At 41.7% G+C, this 18924-nt stretch overlaps 1 protein-coding gene across 1 annotated transcript in view; it reads left to right on the top strand.

Annotated features, from left to right (window-relative positions):
• The window catches only part of PTCHD1 (patched domain containing 1), a 52889-nt gene extending 37281 nt beyond the window's left edge, over window positions 1-15608 (top strand). The window contains exons 2-3 of the mRNA XM_055393818.2: window positions 1649-2309; window positions 13954-15608. Coding sequence (XP_055249793.1) covers window positions 1649-2309; window positions 13954-15608 — 2316 coding nt within the window. The remainder of the gene's footprint in view (window positions 1-1648; window positions 2310-13953) is intronic.
• Window positions 15609-18924: the final 3316 nt, after the last annotated feature.

Below are 18924 nucleotides of genomic sequence, written 5' to 3' on the forward strand. Positions count from 1 at the left end.
TTGGCCTATGAGGAGATGTGAGGGAGGAGGCACTGAGAATTAGGATTAACAACTCATGCTCTGCACAAACTAAAGGACTTTGACAGCTGGTGCCCCTCCGACATTTTCTAAAACCATAATCAATATCCCATTCACCCTGGCACAGGCATGCACAGCAAAATGTCTTAGCAAATAAACCAGCCACAGCAGATTTCAGAGCAAATCTATCGGGGTCGTGGAGACATGCAGAAGGTTATGAGTCACAATGGTGCAGCAACAGCATGGCAATTCTAGGTGTGAGGATCACACCCCCTGTCTATAGGGAGTGTTCTCCACTCAGCAGGTGTGGGACAATGGGCAGCTCTGCTCAGGAGAGTGCTCTGCGCTGGGCATGGCCCTGGGTGTGCTCATGTAGTTCACATGGCCACCACTGGCGTCATTCTGGGAACTGGCCTCCTTTCACAGGGAGAAGGCCTTACTTTCTCACCTTAGACCACAGAATACATATGTTCCTACATATCTGAACTTGATGGAGCACTTGTAAGTTCTTAGGGTGGGGTGGTAAAAGCCTCAAATCAGGATTTATCCAGCTGCTGGCATTGACAACCTGGAGGTGTCTGGCAAGGAGCTAGGAGGACAAGTGCTAGAGCCAGACTGCCTGGGACAGCCCAGCTCTGTGTGACTTTGGGCAGGTGACCTTGCCTCTCTGTGCCTCAGTTTCCTCATTTGTAACACTAGGCAGGTACTTGTACCTACTGCAGAGTTTCTTGTAAGGATTAAATGACATAATCTGTATGAAGGGCATGGAACTGTGCCTGGTATGTAGTAGGTGATGTTTACATGAGTGTCTGTATTCCCATGGACACCTGGATCACAGGCATACAGAACCAGGGCATGGCAAATTTGACTTAGGGCAAGCTTCACAGAATAAATCCTTCTGTGCTACCTTAGCACGACTGCCCTGTACCCCAGCCAAGCTCTGCAGCTACAGCCCCCTTCCTGTAGAAGCAGGACTATGAAGATCCTCAAGGTGAACTGCTTGTCTTGTATGCCTCAGAGTGATTGCATTGAATGGGGAAATCACTTCACTGCCCTCCAAATCAGCCACAAGGGATGGGCCTACATAGGACAAAGCACAAGTGCTTGGAATTGTGCTTTAGTTCACTTTTGCCATTACATTTTCAAGGAGGAGACTGAATGGTGAACCTGTTAAGATTCTTAGATAGTTACAGACCCACTGAATCACACTTAAAAATACAACGTGGAGAAATAATGCTGGTGCTTCTCCAACTTTAGCTGTATCGGCCTCCCTTGGAGGGCTTGTGAAAACCCAGATTCCCAGGCCCCAACCCAGAGAGTGTGACTTACCGGGTCTGAGATGGGGCCTGGGAATTTTCATTTCTGACAAGTCCTCAAGTGGTGCTGATGCTGCTGGTCCAGGGACCATGCTAGGAGGCCCTTGAGTCAGATGGATGTCTTACATCCTTACTACTTACTTCTGATGTAAGGTCCTAACATTTCTTTTGAACTCTTTAGCTTGGAGATGGCATGAGTGACTTCCTTTCCCTTCCTCTACAAAAAAATAGAGACCTTTGGATCCACAGAGCTGTCAGTTAGGAATGTCTTATTTTTGGTCATCAACACTGACTTTCATTTTTTTCCCCCATAGTTGCATGCTGCTGTGACCAGGATCCAGGTTCCAAGGCCTGGATTTAATTACACATTTGCTCACATCTGTATCCTGAATAACGATAAGACTTGCATTGTGGACGACATCGTGCATGTCCTAGAGGAGCTAAAGAATGCTCGGGCCACCAACCGGACCAATTTTGCTATCACGTACCCGATCACTCACTTAAAAGATGGGAGGGCAGTTTATAATGGGCACCAGCTGGGAGGCGTCACTGTGCACAGCAAGGATCGAGTGAAATCCGCAGAGGCCGTCCAGCTCACCTACTACCTGCAGTCCATCAACAGTCTCAACGACATGGTGGCGGAGAGGTGGGAGTCCAGCTTCTGTGACACCGTCCGACTGTTCCAGAAATCTAACAGCAAAGTCAAAATGTACCCTTACACATCCTCCTCGCTGAGGGAAGACTTCCAGAAGACCAGCCGTGTATCGGAACGTTACCTGGTCACCAGCCTGATCCTGGTGGTCACCATGGCCATCCTCTGCTGCTCCATGCAAGACTGCGTCCGCAGCAAACCCTGGCTGGGCCTGCTCGGGCTGGTGACCATAAGCCTCGCCACCCTCACCGCGGCTGGGATCATCAATCTGACTGGTGGGAAATACAATTCCACCTTCCTGGGAGTCCCTTTCATCATGCTAGGTAATTACTGTCCTTTTTTTTTTTCCTTCTATTTCCTCCTTCTTATGGTGGTGACAGGGTTCCTGAAAGGCCAGGAGCAGCTGTCTAACAACTTTATTTCATTTATAGCATCTTCCTTTAGTCCAGAGCCCTGGGACCAATTTTGTAAGGTGGTGCTGAGTCTCGAGAAGCAACCTTATCTGGTCCATGTGCCGGAAGCCCAAAGCCCTGGCTTCCAGCCCTGGCCCTCCATGAAGTAGCTGTAGATATTAATTTAAACTCAGGAGATATTAATCTCTGTGCACCAGTGTTTTAGGTCGGGCTTCCCCAGGAGCAGACCCTGAGATAAGGATCTGGATACAAATAGTTTATTGGGGAGGTTAGCCCGGGAGACCCCAACCTGGAAGCAGGGACATGAGACGGGGAAGAAAGACGATCCAGAGTATGTTAATCAATAGGTTACCACTGTGGCCATCTGTGGTTCAGTCCCACTGGGGACCTTGGAAAGACCTCAGAGGTGTCCTTGAGGGGTAAGGAGTCTGCAAGCTGCAGTATGGACCCAGAAACCCTATGTATGATTCATTGAGGGTTCTCCCCTGGGTCATTAACTCCCCAGCACTTCCCGGGGAAGACTGATCACATTCCTGAAGCTGGAGAAATCTCTCAGGTTACCAGTATTTGGAGTAAGAAGGCTTCTGTGAGCTCAAGAATGAGGACTGGGAGGGCCACGAGTGGGGCACCAACAGTGTCCACCAGCCCTTGGTTTCCCTACTCGATGGGCAGGGTGGACGCAAACATCACACGGAAGGATATGGTCAGTGGACAAGAACTCTGAAGACAACAAGCGAGACATAAATAGGAGACATAAACAGGAAGGTAACTTTTTCTTGTCTTTGCTATGAACTCAGGAGAATATTTTAAAATGAATCCTATTATGTAGTCTCTTGGGGGCTGCAGAAATTTCCTCATGGATATTCTGGTATACATAAAGCCATAGTGCTCATAATATAACATCAGTTGCTCTGTCCATCTGATATTGATGATGGCAGAGGTCCAGCAAGCCTGATACCGAGTTTCTCATGGGCCAAGGATCCAAACACTTAGCTTCTCCCTCTTCTTTGGCAACTTCTCATCAATTCCTTTAGCAAAATTAAAATGTCATTTGGAATCAGATACTGACATGACAAATGAAGTGGCATTTCTCACTGGCTGAGAAATAACTCTGATTGAGTTCATTAGTATGCCTGATGCCCTGTTTAGGGGTAGTAGGAAAAAAAGGAATTTACTCAGGCCATCTTAGCTGCATGATGGTTAAATGATAATATGCAGGGGCTGGTGGGGCCACAGAATTATGTGCTGCCCTCCATGCTCTGCTCTGGTAGCTCAGCTGGTAAAGAATTCGCCTGCAATGCAGGAGACCTCAGTTCAATCCCTGGGTTGGGAAGATTCCATCGAGAAAGGAATGGCTACCCATTCCAATATCTGCTGGAGAAGGGATAGGCTACCCACTCCAGTATTCTTGGGCTTCCCTGGTGGCTCAGCCAGTAACGAATCAGCCTGCAATGCAGGTAAACCTGGGTTTGATCCCTGGGTTGGGAAGATTCCCTCGAGAAGGGAATGGCTACCCATTCCAATATTCTGGCCTGGAGAATTCCATGGACAGAGAAGCCTGACAGGCTACAGTCCATGGGGTCACAAAGAGTTGGACACAGCTGAGCAACTTTCACTTTCACTGTTACTCCATGCTCTGCAGGAACTGAGACCCAAGCAATAAACATATACTAGTAGCTTTTGTGGAAAAGTGGGATACTGTGCGGAGACTGAGAGAGCTATGAATTTACCAGATTGGTTTACTCATCTCTGCCGAACACAGCAGAGGAGGAGGCTGCTATACTTCCTCCTGAATTCAGTCTGCTAAGATGGCAGCATAACTTGCCTCTTTAAAATAACCTCAAGATGATATGGGTTGATGGTGGAATACAGGGCGGTTCCTTGCAGCCTGAGTAAGGAGTGGCTGTGAGGAGCTTCCACGGAGGGTTGAGTCAAGATTTAAATTAAGATGTTTTGCTCATGATTAGTCACATGCTTGGGGTGGGGGGTTTTTTTGTTTTTTTTTTTTTTTAGCTTTTCATTTTAAAAATACAATGTTTTTTGCTGTGATTGTTTCTGTGGGAGGAAGATAAACAGGGATAAGGGTTCACAGGAAACTGAAGGGAGACAGGTTCTTAAGTGAGGAAAAAAGATGATAGGGCTAGAAACAGAAGTATCATTCCTGGTTTTTGACACTCTTAAGTAGTTATGGTGAGCTCAAAGAAGGGTAAAATATTTAAAACTTCCTAAAAACTAATTGCATTCAGTAAAACTACAATATTTAGAGCTTCTTAAAATTAATTTTTAAGCAAAACATAACAGTAACATTCAAAACTTCTTCCTATTAATTTCACTAAAAATCAATTTCATTGTAAGTAAAAATGAAATTAAATATTCAAAACATCTTGAATTTTATTAAGTAAAAGAAATCACAGTATTTCAAATCTCTTAAAATTGATTTTTGTCCTTTTTAAAGAAGTTTTAAATATTGTAAGCAAAACTCAATGCAAAAAGGAATACACCAGACAGTACTGGTATGGGGAGGGATGAAAGAGATAGATGGGAAGACGCTGTTAGCCAGGGAGCATCTTTAAAAGACAAATTCAGAATGAGTAGTACCACAACTCCACCAAGACCTAGTATCAGTGAATTTCACATGAATTCAACTCAGAAAAACCTAGCATCTGTAGTGAAAAAGACCAAGCGCTGCAGTGCCCAAAAAACCCTTGTTTGTAATTTGTGAGGAATGTCACATGCATTGATTTGGTGGCAGTTTTCCTTGCTGACAGTCAGTAGACAACCTTTCTGTACATTTTCAGCTCAAAGAGATCTCAAATTACTTAGTCACAACATGAAAGGAAGCGATGTGTTTTAGTAGCTGAGGCCCATTTGCAATAAATACTTTGCACCATGTAATGGGTGCTTAATACGCTCGTAAAGCCAGCAGCACCTGGATTTAGGATGGCTGAAGGAAATGGCAACCCACTCCAGTGTTCTTGCCTGGAGAATCCCAGGGACGGGGGAGCCTGGTGGGCTTCCGTCTATGGGGTCACACAGAGTCGGACACGACTGGAGTGACTTAGCAGCAGCAGCAGCAGCAGCAGCAGCAGCCCTTCTGTATTTCTCAGATAAACTAATCGTTCTCAGATTTGATTGTAAAATGAAATCTAAGCAAGAGAACGTTCATAAATGTTGTGTTCAGGATCAATGTTTAATTCTGTTTTTTCGATGACCAGTCCTAAAATGCCAATAAATGTTTCAAATGACCAAGAAGAAATGTGGTGCTAAGGGTTTTGCAGTGTGTGACTCAGGAAACTTGTCCAGTTTCTAAATTTGCCCATATATAGCATCAAATGGTTATGCTTAAACTAAGCAGATTTAAGCAAAACTTCTTGATTTTCTGTGGTATACAGTCAAATAAAACTTTAAAAAATATATGGCTTCTTTTAGAAGGAAAGGTATCTTAGAAAAAAATCTCTTTGTCCTTTCCAGATGAAATTTCCTCGGCCGACAATAGGTCTATAATGTGATACACAATTATAGATTTAAAATTCAACAAACTAAACATTCTCAGTGTGATGCCGGTCACTTAAGGCCAGACCCAACCAAATGCCAAAATGGCAGCAGATTTAGAATGGAAAATTTTAAGACCACGTGTGTCAAACCGTATTAACCTGACAAAATTCCAGAATAGGAAAGGATTTGGATAAACTCTGAGAGTTCACCATAATGGGATGTGACTCTGTGTTTGTAGCCAAGACGATACGTGACATCTCTGGCAATAAGAATATATCCTACACAGATGAATCATTTTGGCAATGATGTAAGCATAGATACATCAGGATTTAGAATGTTTTTAATCAGTGTCAGGCATATTAGACAGCCCTACTTCTGCCAAAACCCCTGTCCATGAGTCAGATCAGTTTATTTAGAGCTGAAATTCTTAAAGGTCTACAGTATCATAAATGCTCATTGACATTTTTTAGTTATTATACTTTGGAAAGGAGCTTATTTCATCCACACCCTTTGTGTGTAAAGTAATATCCTTTCTTTCCAAACTATATTAACACCAGGCATCAAGGTACTTGAACTGCCATTTGTAAACATTTGACACTCATCATGTTAATCCATTATGGAATTTCCTTTAAAGGATGAGGATTTACAACATTGCCCAGCAGTTGGGTATGATTTAAGAAATTGGCACAGGTTTTGTACATGCCAGCTCTCCTTACAGGCTTAATATTTCCACAGCTTTGCTGATCAGACACAAATCAGGAAAGGAATGGAATGTTGGGGAATATAGAAGGGAACAGAAGGAAGGTTTTCTTCCTTCTTCATCTGGTAGGTTTGGTGTTTCATGTACCTTCTGTACAGCTAAAAGGGGAAAATTGAAGTCATGGTGAAAAGTATTTTGAATATTAGTTTATATGTGGTAATCTAAGTTATAAGGGTGGCTTTGCATTTATTAAGATACAAAAGCCTCAGAGATCAGATGAGATGAAAAATATTCTTCAATAAAAATGTTCTTCAAGCCCTTTAAAATGTTTGGGATTTTGAGAAGGTCTAATGTCATATCCAAGGTTCCCTCTTCCTTCTAAATTATCCAGCCAGGCCATTCAAATTCAAGGATAGTAAAGAAGCAAGGATGTGATTAAATGCTAGGAAGAGACTAATAGCAAGGATGTTTGGCTTCCTTCAGGTATACATCCTAAGATTATCTGTATTTAGCAGAAACCAGAAGATAAGGTTCAATTCTCTGAGAAATTGTTTTTATTTGCTGCCAACTGGAATGTGATGCAGTATACGGAGCTCAGGCTTACAAAGAGGTAAAAGATCCAATGCAAGAAATTTAGTTCTAAGAAACTGGAACTCTTAATTATCTTGGCTCTAAATTTAAGCAAACCTGCAAAGTTATGCTTGCCTGATGACTATTCTGGTATATTTCTAAAATCATGAGAAATGTAGGGGAATAAATCAGCTGATAATAATAAAGTTCAAAGCAAATACAAAATTGTCAATATTCAATCATTCTTCACCTATTAAATTGGTGCCAATATCTGGCTATTTTTATCTCCAAAAGCACTAATTTCTTATGATTCAACCTCCTACATTATGGTATAAGTTCATTACTTGCAACAATATGACAATCTATATGATGGAGTAAAAGTATGTTAAGAATGCTGTGGAAATACTCTGCTTAGGTATAAATTACTAACAGGTTCCATGGTGTCTAGAAAAAAAAAACTGATTTATAGGTGTTTTGTTGTTCCCATTGTTGCTTACATCTGATTTGAAATAAGAGAATAATTCCATATACTATTTTCAAAGTGTTTTTTTCCCCGAATATCCCTTTTGTAATGCTGTATGATCACTGTGGGACTAATTTAAAAGGATATTGTGTTTTTGAGTTTTGTGCCTAGTTCTCATCTTTTTATTCTTATCTTCCACCAGTCATACTACAGTACAGGGTGGATGGGAAGAAATAGATCTGAGCGGATGGATCAGACATGTTTTATTTTTCTATCCTTAACCACAGAGGATGGCAAGAATGGGTCTAGGGGCACAGGTCCAGGGAGGCAAAGAACAGTTAGGCAGAGGAATGCAAAGGTATTCGTCTCTGACCCAGGTCTCCTGGGCATCCTCTGGATGGACTAGCCAGCTAGTCTAGGGAATAGGGGGTGGCCGATTCCATGAAGGTATGGCAGCTGAAATCAAGGACGCTGAGCTGGTTGAAAAAAAAAAAAAAACAGAAGGAGGGATACCTAGTTGGTTGTTGCATTTGGATTAACATCTCCGAAAGTCATTGCTGGGCCAGGTAGTGTTGACCAGATGGGTTTTCAGTAGCTCAGGATGCAAGCAGATTCATAGTCACTGTCAAGGAAACCTAGACTGTTTCACCAGCCATGAACCAAAATGTAGATGGAACCTAAGGGAGGGATTCTAGCCCCTTCTCTTCACTGACTGGTGTAATAACACTAAAATTTACCTTCCTCACCAGTAAAATAAATTGCACATCAACCTACTAGTCATTTTGTGTATATCTGTGTGTGTGTGTGTGTGTGTGTGTGTGTGTGTGTGTGTAATCTGGGTGTATAATATATATTATATATCACATTACCTATATTATATGTAATGTGATATATTATGTAATAAGTTCATGTTGTGGATATATATTTTATGTGTTTATAACATATTATGTATACATATTGTTTGAATGTTTGAAGAGAAATACAGTACATTTCTCTATATATTATACAGTATATATTCACACATTTTATATGTAAATATATAAAATGTATTTGAATAAGATATGCCACATATATAAATATTACATATGTCTTCTGTATGACGAGATATCACACAATGACCATAGCATATATTATGAGCTTCAGTTGTGCACACTGATTTTATATAGTGCGTGAGTGTGTGGATGCACACACACATAGAGTATGTAGATACTTTATTTTTAAACACAAAACAGCTGTCCATTTCCTGGACTCTTATTTGCAGCTCCTGAGTGAAGGAAAATCATTTCTCAGATTAAAACCCAATGCTGTGATTAGAATTACCAAAATGTGACAAGCCTCTAGTAGAAAGAGTTTAGATGTATGTATTCGCCCTGATGTGAGCATCTGTCTTAGCTTAAGCAAAGTACACCTTTACTCTCACTCTTAACTGTGAGACAAAACAGGCTGTGATAAACCAAACAACTCAGCACAGAAAGTAAATGTTTATAACAGGAAAAGTGTAAATGTAACCCAATTAATGAACTTCTCTCTAAAAACAAATGTTACTCAAGCCAGACACATGCACACTTTAAATTTCTTCTCAAAAAAAAAAAAAAAAAACATGAATTTATGTGGATGTCATGGAAGGAAAAGCTTTTTATAAACATGAGCTACTTAGTGGAGCTTGTCTAAGAATAAAATATGTTTTAAGCAGATTTTGCTCATGCATTCATTATACTCTATGGATTTTCTAGAAGAATGTAGTAATTTTATTTTCATATAGGAAATCTGGCACTGCCCAGGCATGCTATAAATGGCTTTATTATCTCCTGATATTAAATGTTTTCACAGTGAAACTCAAAAGTCATCCCATTTCCCCTCCCCATCTTCTCAGTTATTCCTTACTTGTAGGAACTCAGGATGAGGAAATCCTGCTAGGATTAAAGGATTAAAATGCGAGGAGAGCCCAAAGGCATTAGCCTCTGTGCTGTGGCTCTGTGTGCTGGAGAAGGCAGGAGGTCTGGGCCTCAAGAAAAATCTGCCTTAAAAAATCCCAGTGTACCAAGTAGATTGATTTGCCTATGATATTCATTGACAAAAAATAAAAATAAGTCACCCAGATTGCCTCTGATAGCAAAACCATTAAATACATTAAAAATATCATTGACTTTATGAATAACTTTCCAGAAGTGTATCTACTGGGTAAAGTTAGATTAACTCTACACTATTCATTTGTCAATGCCTGGGTCAGTGGATTGTAAACAATCCTGAAGGCTTCAGTCAGGTCCCAGAAAAGAGTCTGGCTAAGAGTGAGATTTGATTTAATCTGTTAGTATTCCTGAGACTCAACTCTAAATGATTGGAGGATTTTCCACCATTAGTATTATTTATCATCTGTGCTTTCCTTTCATTGCCTGCAAAATCTGAAAGGTACAAAAAGATAGAAAATTCTTTGGACAAGAAAAAAACTGATTAGCCTAAACCCTTTAGTATTTGATTTTACTAGATGAAAATCCCAAAGTCTACTGCTAATAAAATTTAAATTGCATTCCTAGTACAAACTGTGTCTGAACACTGGTGAAGAGCTCTACTGTCCTCATCCCAGGGCCTGGCTAAAAGCCTGTGCTGCCACAGAGCAGTCACTCATGAATAATTAGAACTTGGACTGGTGTGTGTATGTCTTGACGCACACTGATAGGCATGTGTTCATATGCATTTAACTATACAGACATGCACTGAACCAAAACAGAAACAAACATCTTGAATGTGCTTTTCAAAGACTAACTGAATGCTTTAAAATCTTCTTTACCTTCAGAATTTGATAGCATCAGTATGTGTGGTTTAACAGTTCCCTCTGGCAACTCTTCAGCTTTAAGTACTGTGACAAAAAGAGAGGAGGGTCCCTGGGTGCTGGGAGGCAGCTGCTGAGAGAAGAAAGTGGAGAGGAACAGAATCTCCTCAAATCTTTCCTCCCTGCCTTTCCTTGGTTTTCACTGGCCCAGTTTCTGACATGGATATAAAAATGAAGCCCAGGGCTGGCTGAAGGAAACGCTGTGAAGGAGTTAAGTCTCTGTGAGATCCTCTTACCTGTGATGTTCTCTGCCCTCCCTCCCCATCTCCCTTCTTTGTCCCACTCCCCGGAGTGAAAGTAGACAACTATTGCACAGGGGGTTGCATTTAAAAGAATCCCATGAAGGCCAAACCAAAGGGAATTCAGCTGTGGTGACGGACAAAGCAGGCCTTCTTGGGGAACAGGGCATTCTTCAAGTCCTACAGCTTATGGAACATGTCTCCCTGGAGTCCAGGCCAGAGAACAGGAGCCCCACAGTTGAGCTTTCCATTATGGTAACAGGTCAACCTCTTCAACATAAGTGCCCAGCTGTGAATCAGGTCTGGTGCTAGCTAGGCACTCCAGGCTATTCTTCCCTGGGAGCCACCAGCAGCCATGTTGGTATGCCTTCCCCCCTTGACTGACTGAGCCTCAGTGAGGAGGCCCAGATAAAGTGTTACCAGTTGTCCCTGAAATCAAAAGAATTCTCTAAAGACAATGCACAACTGGAATTTGGAGTTGAGGGTGTAGGCATCTGCTAGTGGGAAGGTGGGCTTGAGAAACAAGAGTCTGGCCTATCAGAAGTAATGGTGTGGGCCTCAGCACTGGGCCAACAACAACTAGCAACAAAGGCTGAATGATCAGGTAAAACAGATTCTTTCTCAGGGCCTCCTCTTCTGGCCTCTATCAGTCATGCAGGCACACCCCTGAGAAGAATGAAAGAGAAGCAGAGTTTCCAAAAGCCCCTATGAGTAAAATCTGAATCTTCTGGAACTGCCCCCAGAACCAAGAATGTGTCATGTGCAATGAAAGTGATCAAACTCAGAAGGACAAGGCATTTAAAATGCAGCAGCCATGTGGCTGAGTCCCTTTGCTGTTCACCTGAAACTATCACAACACTGTTAATCAATTATACTCCAATATGAAACAAAAAGTTAAAAAAAAATAAAGTCAGCTGATTAGATGTCCTGATATAAACATCTTTGATATGGTATGATATTCTTTTAATATTGTATTGAATTTTTTGCTATAATATTAAAATTTTGTAACAGTATTCAAAAAAATGCAGCAACAGAACTCGAGACATGCTAACAGCCTACTTCCATATTCCTTGAGTTTGATTATTTTCATTCAGGACCCTCAGAGGTCTTACTCTTTTTACCTAGTAGCTCTGTTAATTCAAAATCCTTTTCTCAATTAGCTTCTAAGATTATTCAATACCAAGGTAAAAAAGGAATTCTTATTGTATTTTCCAACAAGAGTCAGGGTCAGATAATGTCATTATAAAACATCACACCCACTGTAAAAAGGGCTGCAAAACAGATTTAATTTAAATCCTACTATACCAGTAATTCTAATCCTGCTTTATGCATCTTTATTTTCTTACCATATTTAATGACTCAGCACCAAAGCTTTGTTTTAAAAATTCTTTTTCTTTCTAGAAAGAAAATACTTACACAATTCCATTTGCCTTTTCAGTGAAACTCTAAAGTGTGTCTTGCCTATCAGAATTTATTCTCCCTGGCCCCAGATGAAATGGTCAGTACTGTTTCCCCAGGGGGCAGGTGCCTCAGAGGTACTTTTTTTACTCTCAGTTCAAGGGATCAGTTATTTTAATCAAAGGTTGGCTGATCCTTCCAGAGAACCCAGTGGAAACAAACTTAATAAATAGTTTTCCCTCTTAAGACTAGATGTTAACTATCTAAAACATAATTAAAAACAGCATGCCAGTCAACGAGTGGACTTTTTACTTCTTGTCTAGGGAGTTTAGGTGTCTTCATTTTAATAGGGGTCATGGCGCTAGTTATCAAATTGACAGTCTTGACCTGACCTCTAAAAGTGGCTGTAAAATGATGCCCAGTAAATTAAGATAAATACCAAATTCCTCTGAGGAAACAGGCCTATATCATGACTGTGAAATGGGTGTGCGGGTTTGGGGCCAAGACTTCACAATAAGTATATAAATACCAGCCTGGGCACGAGGGCAGACGAGCGCTCAGTTATTGTACACACAAGAGCACAGTGACTCACTTCACTCACCATTACGCTTGGCTGGAGATTTTAAATTCCTTTTTAAAAACAAGACGATTGTACCACAGAGTAAAGATTTTATTATCCTCAATAATGGGATTGAATATGCCAAGGCAGAGAAGCAGAAAATGAGATCTGCAGATCCCAGTGCCAAGACAGGAGTGAGAGAAAGCCACAACAGGTCACTTTGGGGGGCTTTTCAATGTTACAGTGGCCTAGAAACGCAGGGAAGCCCCTCTGGGAAATGTCTGGCTCCCACCAAGAGAGATGAGAGAAGTTAAACTAGATCTAGTTGCAGGCAGTAAAGTCAAACAGGAGCACGTACTGTAAGTCTGCTGTTGCAGGGTTACTGGACTACTAACCAAGGAGGAAGGGCATTAAGTAGTTCGGGAGAGAGGTTACTGATCCGGCCCTGGCCCTCAGAGGCCATTGCCAAGTAGTGTAAAGAAGCCAGCAGTCACCACTAGCTTGAGACATCATCCAACCCAAATGGGGCAGACAAGTCCCTGAAGACCAGAGACAAGCCATAAACCTTCAACCTGAATTCATTTTTATCCACTGCAGGGAAAGTTCCTGTGAATCTCGTTCCTTCTTCCATCCTTCCTGTTCACACAAACTTGTCCCTACTTATTTTGTTTCCCTCTGTTTCTCAGATTTATTGCATCCTGCATTGATTCTTGGAGAAGAAGGAAAAAAAGAGGCTGTGATTTAGTTCCTGTCAAGGCTCAGATTAAATACAGCGCTACTTTCTCCCTAAAGCCTTCCACTTGGCCAAACTTAAATGAGGTGATGAGATACTAACTCAGACCCCTCTGTCCACTGCCTTCCACTGTGCTAACCTCCAGCCTTGTGGGGATGACAAACCAAATGCTGAGTGGCCAGGCATCCTCTCTGCAGTGTTCCACCAACCAAATACTCTGAAAACTGCAACCACACTCCTAAACCATCAGTGTGCATAAGCCCCAGGAGACACAGGTGCAAGTCTACTCAGATCTCTTAGGCAAAAGTCCACCCAGCTTTCTTCAGCCAGAAGGAAGCATGAAGATCTTAGCTCCTCTATCTGCCCTCTCTCCCTTAACATGTCTGACTCACCAAAACACAAGTCTGTCTCTCCACAGGAGAAATCACTGACATTGACCTGTCACCACTAGGATGGGTTACGTTTCCTTTGACCCAGTTGTACCCCAGGACCAGGACCAAGTTGGTTCCCCTCTTTAGAGACCTTAGTCTTTTAAACTTTTGATCTGGTCTTTTTCTGCCCCCTCAGGTCATGGATTATATGGGACTTTTGAAATGTTGTCCTCCTGGAGGAAAACTAGAGAAGACCAACATGTTAAAGAGAGAACTGCAGCAGTCTATGCAGACTCCATGCTCTCCTTTTCTCTCACCACTGCCATGTACCTGGTCACCTTCGGCATAGGGGCCAGCCCTTTCACGAACATTGAGGCAGCCAGGATTTTCTGCTGCAATTCCTGTATCGCAATTTTCTTCAACTACCTCTATGTACTCTCGTTTTATGGTTCCAGCCTGGTATTCACTGGCTACATAGAAAACAATTACCAGCATAGTATCTTCTGTAGGAAAGTCCCAAAGCCTGAGGCATTGCAGGAGAAGCCGGCATGGTACAGGTTTCTCCTGACGGCCAGATTCAGCGAGGACACTGCGGACGGTGAGGAAGCGAACACTTACGAGAGTCACCTATTGGTATGTTTCCTCAAACGCTATTACTGTGACTGGATAACCAACACCTATGTCAAGCCTTTTGTAGTTCTCTTTTACCTTATTTATATTTCCTTTGCCTTAATGGGCTATCTGCAGGTCAGTGAAGGGTCAGACCTTAGTAACATCGTAGCAACGGCGACGCAAACCATTGAGTACACTACTGCCCAGCAAAAGTACTTTAGCAACTACAGTCCGGTGATTGGGTTTTACATATACGAGTCTATAGAATACTGGAACACTAGTGTCCAAGAAGACGTGCTAGAATACACCAAGGGGTTTGTGCGAATATCCTGGTTTGAGAGCTACTTAAATTACCTTCGGAAACTCAATGTATCCACTGGCTTGCCTAAGAAAAACTTCACAGACATGTTGAGAAATTCCTTCCTGAAAGCCCCCCAATTTTCCCATTTTCAAGAGGACATAATCTTCTCTAAAAAGTATAATGATGAGGTTGACGTGGTGGCCTCCAGAATGTTCTTGGTGGCCAAGACCATGGAAACGAACAGAGAAGAACTCTATGATCTCCTGGAGACCCTGAGGAGACTTTCTGTCACCTCCAAGGTGAAGTTCATTGTCTTCAACCCGTCCTTCGTGTACATGGATCGATACGCCTCCTCCCTGGGAGCCCCCCTGCACAACTCCTGCATCAGTGCTTTGTTCCTGCTCTTCTTCTCAGCATTCCTGGTGGCAGATTCTCTGATTAATGTCTGGCTCACTCTAACAGTTGTGTCCGTGGAGTTTGGAGTTATAGGTTTCATGACATTATGGAAAGTGCAACTGGACTGCATTTCCGTGCTATGTTTAATATATGGAATTAACTACACAATTGACAACTGTGCTCCACTCTTATCCACCTTTGTTCTGGGCAAGGATTTCACAAGAACAAAGTGGGTAAAAAATGCCCTGGAAGTGCATGGGGTAGCGATTTTACAGAGTTACCTCTGCTATCTTGTTGGTCTGATTCCTCTTGCAGCTGTGCCTTCAAATCTGACCTGTACACTGTTCAGGTGCTTGTTTTTAATAGCGTTGGTCACCTTCTTTCACTGCTTTGCCATTTTACCTGTGATACTGACTTTCCTGCCACCCTCTAAGAAAAAAAGGAAAGAGAAGAAAAATCCTGAAAATCGGGAGGAAATTGAGTGTGTCGAAATGGTGGATATCGATAGCACCCGAGTGGTTGACCAAATTACAACAGTGTGAGGGCATCTGCTTGTTACAGTTTCACCCTAGGTCTTATCAAGAGCAAAGGGATGATGTTCATGGCAACACATTTAAAGTTGTTTTTTGGTTTTTAAGGATAAGAAACAGGCATTGCCAAAAACAGTAAAGGACTAGGGGAAATGGGGAAATTGTCAACCTTTAAAACAAAAGGTTGTCATGAGAGAAAATTTACACACAAACACACACACACACACACACACACACACACACCCTAGGAGACTCATAGTCTCTTAAACTAAGATCAAATAAGAGCAAGCAGAATTAGCAAGCAGAATCCTATTTTATTCACACTGCAGATGTTGCTGGTATGGTGACAAAAACCTTCTGATTGAAAGGTCAGCTGCCAAGGCAGAAATAGCTTTGAGCACTGTTCAAACAATAAGGCTTCCAGAACTTTTGCAAAGCAGTAGCTCCAAGCAGGGTCTATGGTTTAAAGTCTTTACCATCTCATCTAGCTCCCTAACACCCCAAGGAGATGCTTGTGAAAGTTCTGGCCAGCAAAAGCAGCCAGAACCTCAGAAACTGACACGTGGTGGAATGGCCATCACCCATGGGCTGAAACTGAGTCACCTCTAAAGTCACCCAGGTGAGGCAGTTTTCTTGTCAAGAGTTAATTTATCATACCCCCCACGCACCCACCATCAATACACTTTTAATGTTTGTATGATTTGGTTAATATACCTTTAAACCAGTGACAGCTTCAGTAATGCAAAGTTAAGGCGAGTCTATTTTGGAATATTTTGTCACTTGTCACCAAATGGATCTGCAATAGTAATTGCAGCTTTTGGCAGGAGGCTCTGAGTACCCAGAACCACGGAGCCAAACCCAAATACCTGGCATGATGGAGGAAAAGCAGGTGTCTAAATGAACCCAGAGATAATGTTTCCATTTTAACAACAAAAAAATGGCCAGCTGGTACAGCTGTTTGTGGTTTGGCCCTACATGCATTTTTTGCATGGATGCCCAGAAACAACATCTGCCCACGCATAGCTGAGGAAGGAAAAGTTATCGGCCACAGCTTGCCACTTGTAGTGCCAGTCCACCTTTGCTCAGGAGACCTGCCTGCTCAGAGACACAGAGAAGAAAAGTCCTGAAACTTTGTAAGTCCTGAAACTGAGAACTTCAGGCAAAGACACAAAGGGCTGAAAATGACATAAATGGAACTGATGGGAAGATGTAATCACCAATATAAATCTATCAATGATGACAGTCAAGCTTTCCTGCTCACCCGGCTGCACTTTAATCTTCCTGGCCCCCCTACACCTTCGTTGGTGCCCCCTCTCCTTCCGTGCACGGCCTTTCTGTACATTATCAAGCCTAGATGTTTATACTGTGGGCTTGCAGTATCTACAGGATCTAAACAGAAATGGTTTGATCTGAAGAGGCTGTGTACATCACCCCAGATCCCTGCATTTCTTTCAGTCTATAAAAATGAAGCTAAAACCTGGTCACACTTGAGAAAAATGTCTACAGTATTTTTCCCTTTTAGAGACGTAGCTTATTTAGACATCTGTAGTGATAAGCATTTCCCAAAGCACCTTGCCTTTCTGGACCTTAGCGGACGTACTGTGCAACTTCCCCACCCCTGCAGAGGAGGAAACTGAGACCTAGGAAAATAAAGCGACTCACCCAGGGTCACACCACTGGAGGGTTTCCATCATTTCAGCATGCCTAAGACAGGGCAGGCCAATTTTAGATCTTCTCATAAGAGGGCTATTACTCCCTTCAAAGTACATTTCCAAGGAAGAAACATAGGACTTATTGGCCACAAGGCAGACTTTTTTTTTCTAATGTCTGGGTAATGTTTGGGATTTAGGTTTACCATTGTCTTTCCAGACAGCAAAAATGCCCAAATGATTCAGATGTAACTACACCAAGTGCAAACCTGTGCTTTCTATTTCATGTACTGTTGTTCACACAGTTCTAAATATATGTGCAGGGGATCATAGCTAGTGCATTACACACTTGTTCAATCTCTCCTGCAAACACACTAAGTGATCATACCAATGTGTTATGCACTCAACTAGAAGATAATGAGCTTTAATCTAAGGACAAATGCAATCCTCGAAAAAGGGCAAGTTCTCATAATAGATCTGCGATCAATTCTCTCTCCAAGGGGCCTGCAACTAGGTGGTTACTGATAAAACACAGCTGAAGAGGGGATTGGTTTTATTCCTAAATCATATGTTGCTAAATCATTTTCTGAAAAACGTGTTCTAAATCAGCCATTGATTTAGTGTTGGCCACGTGGAGTACCTTGGGTTATAGTGACTCCATAAAATTGATACAACACACACACCAATTAAGTGGATTTTGCTGAGAATTTAAAGCATTCAATTGGGTCAACCAGAATGACTTACTGTGGAACTTTATTTTATGACAGATAGTAGTTTTCCAACTTGACTGGGTCTCTGTATACCTTGGGATATTGTATTTTTAAATGAAGGGCATTTTAAAACTTGTCAACTTCTCTTTTCAGCACTTGAAATCAAAGCTTATGGAATTCTGACTGTGGAAAGAATGAATTATTTTTACTGGGGGACTCTGCATGCCAAGATTTACTACTTATTATTTATTGTGAGATCATTATTATTTATTTGTTAATATTGATTATTAATAATTGTTCTAATAACATTGGTTTAGCCCCACCATGGATAAGACATTTTAGAAATAGCTCAGAATCACATCTCCTGCAAATTTAAGTCCTTACTTCATGAAGTTTTACTTTTACAATTGCTATCAAGAGGGAGGGAATGATCCTAGCAAACACTTGCAAAAGTTTTCTTTTTCAATTAATAGCAACCAAGACATTAATGTTCACTTTACCAAAGAAACTGATTTGGTTGGTTCTGAGTTGCTATTTATTGTTTGTTTACCAAAGAAAATATTCCATCCATCAGAAATATTTCTCCTGCTCAACTAAAAGAAAAAAACTGTGATACTTGGGCTTTCTTGGCCATCCATAGGGAAAAAAAGAAAAATCAGGGTAAGGGTGATATTCTTTCAATGAGCGAAACAGCAGAAGATGTAAATTCACAAGAAACTTGGGGTTTTCAAGAAAAAAAATGATACGTGAAATAGGGTGTTATTGTTAGTCCTATAGCAATGGCCCAGCAAACAGCATGAGGGCTCCTCAGGCTAAAAAGAGTATATCTGTTCCACAGGAAAAAAATAAGATAAATGCCAATGAAACTCCTTCTCCACTGTTCCAGCTCATAAGTTTTGTTTTGGGTTTGGGGGTTTGGGGATTTTAAGATTTGGGGGGTTTGTTTTGCTTTGGTTGTGATGTTTGTGT

This window comes from Moschus berezovskii, chromosome X, assembly GCF_049115385.1.
Source record: "Moschus berezovskii isolate FMDL1 chromosome X, NW_MosBer_1.0, whole genome shotgun sequence".
NCBI classification, from domain to species: Eukaryota; Metazoa; Chordata; class Mammalia; order Artiodactyla; family Moschidae; genus Moschus; species Moschus berezovskii.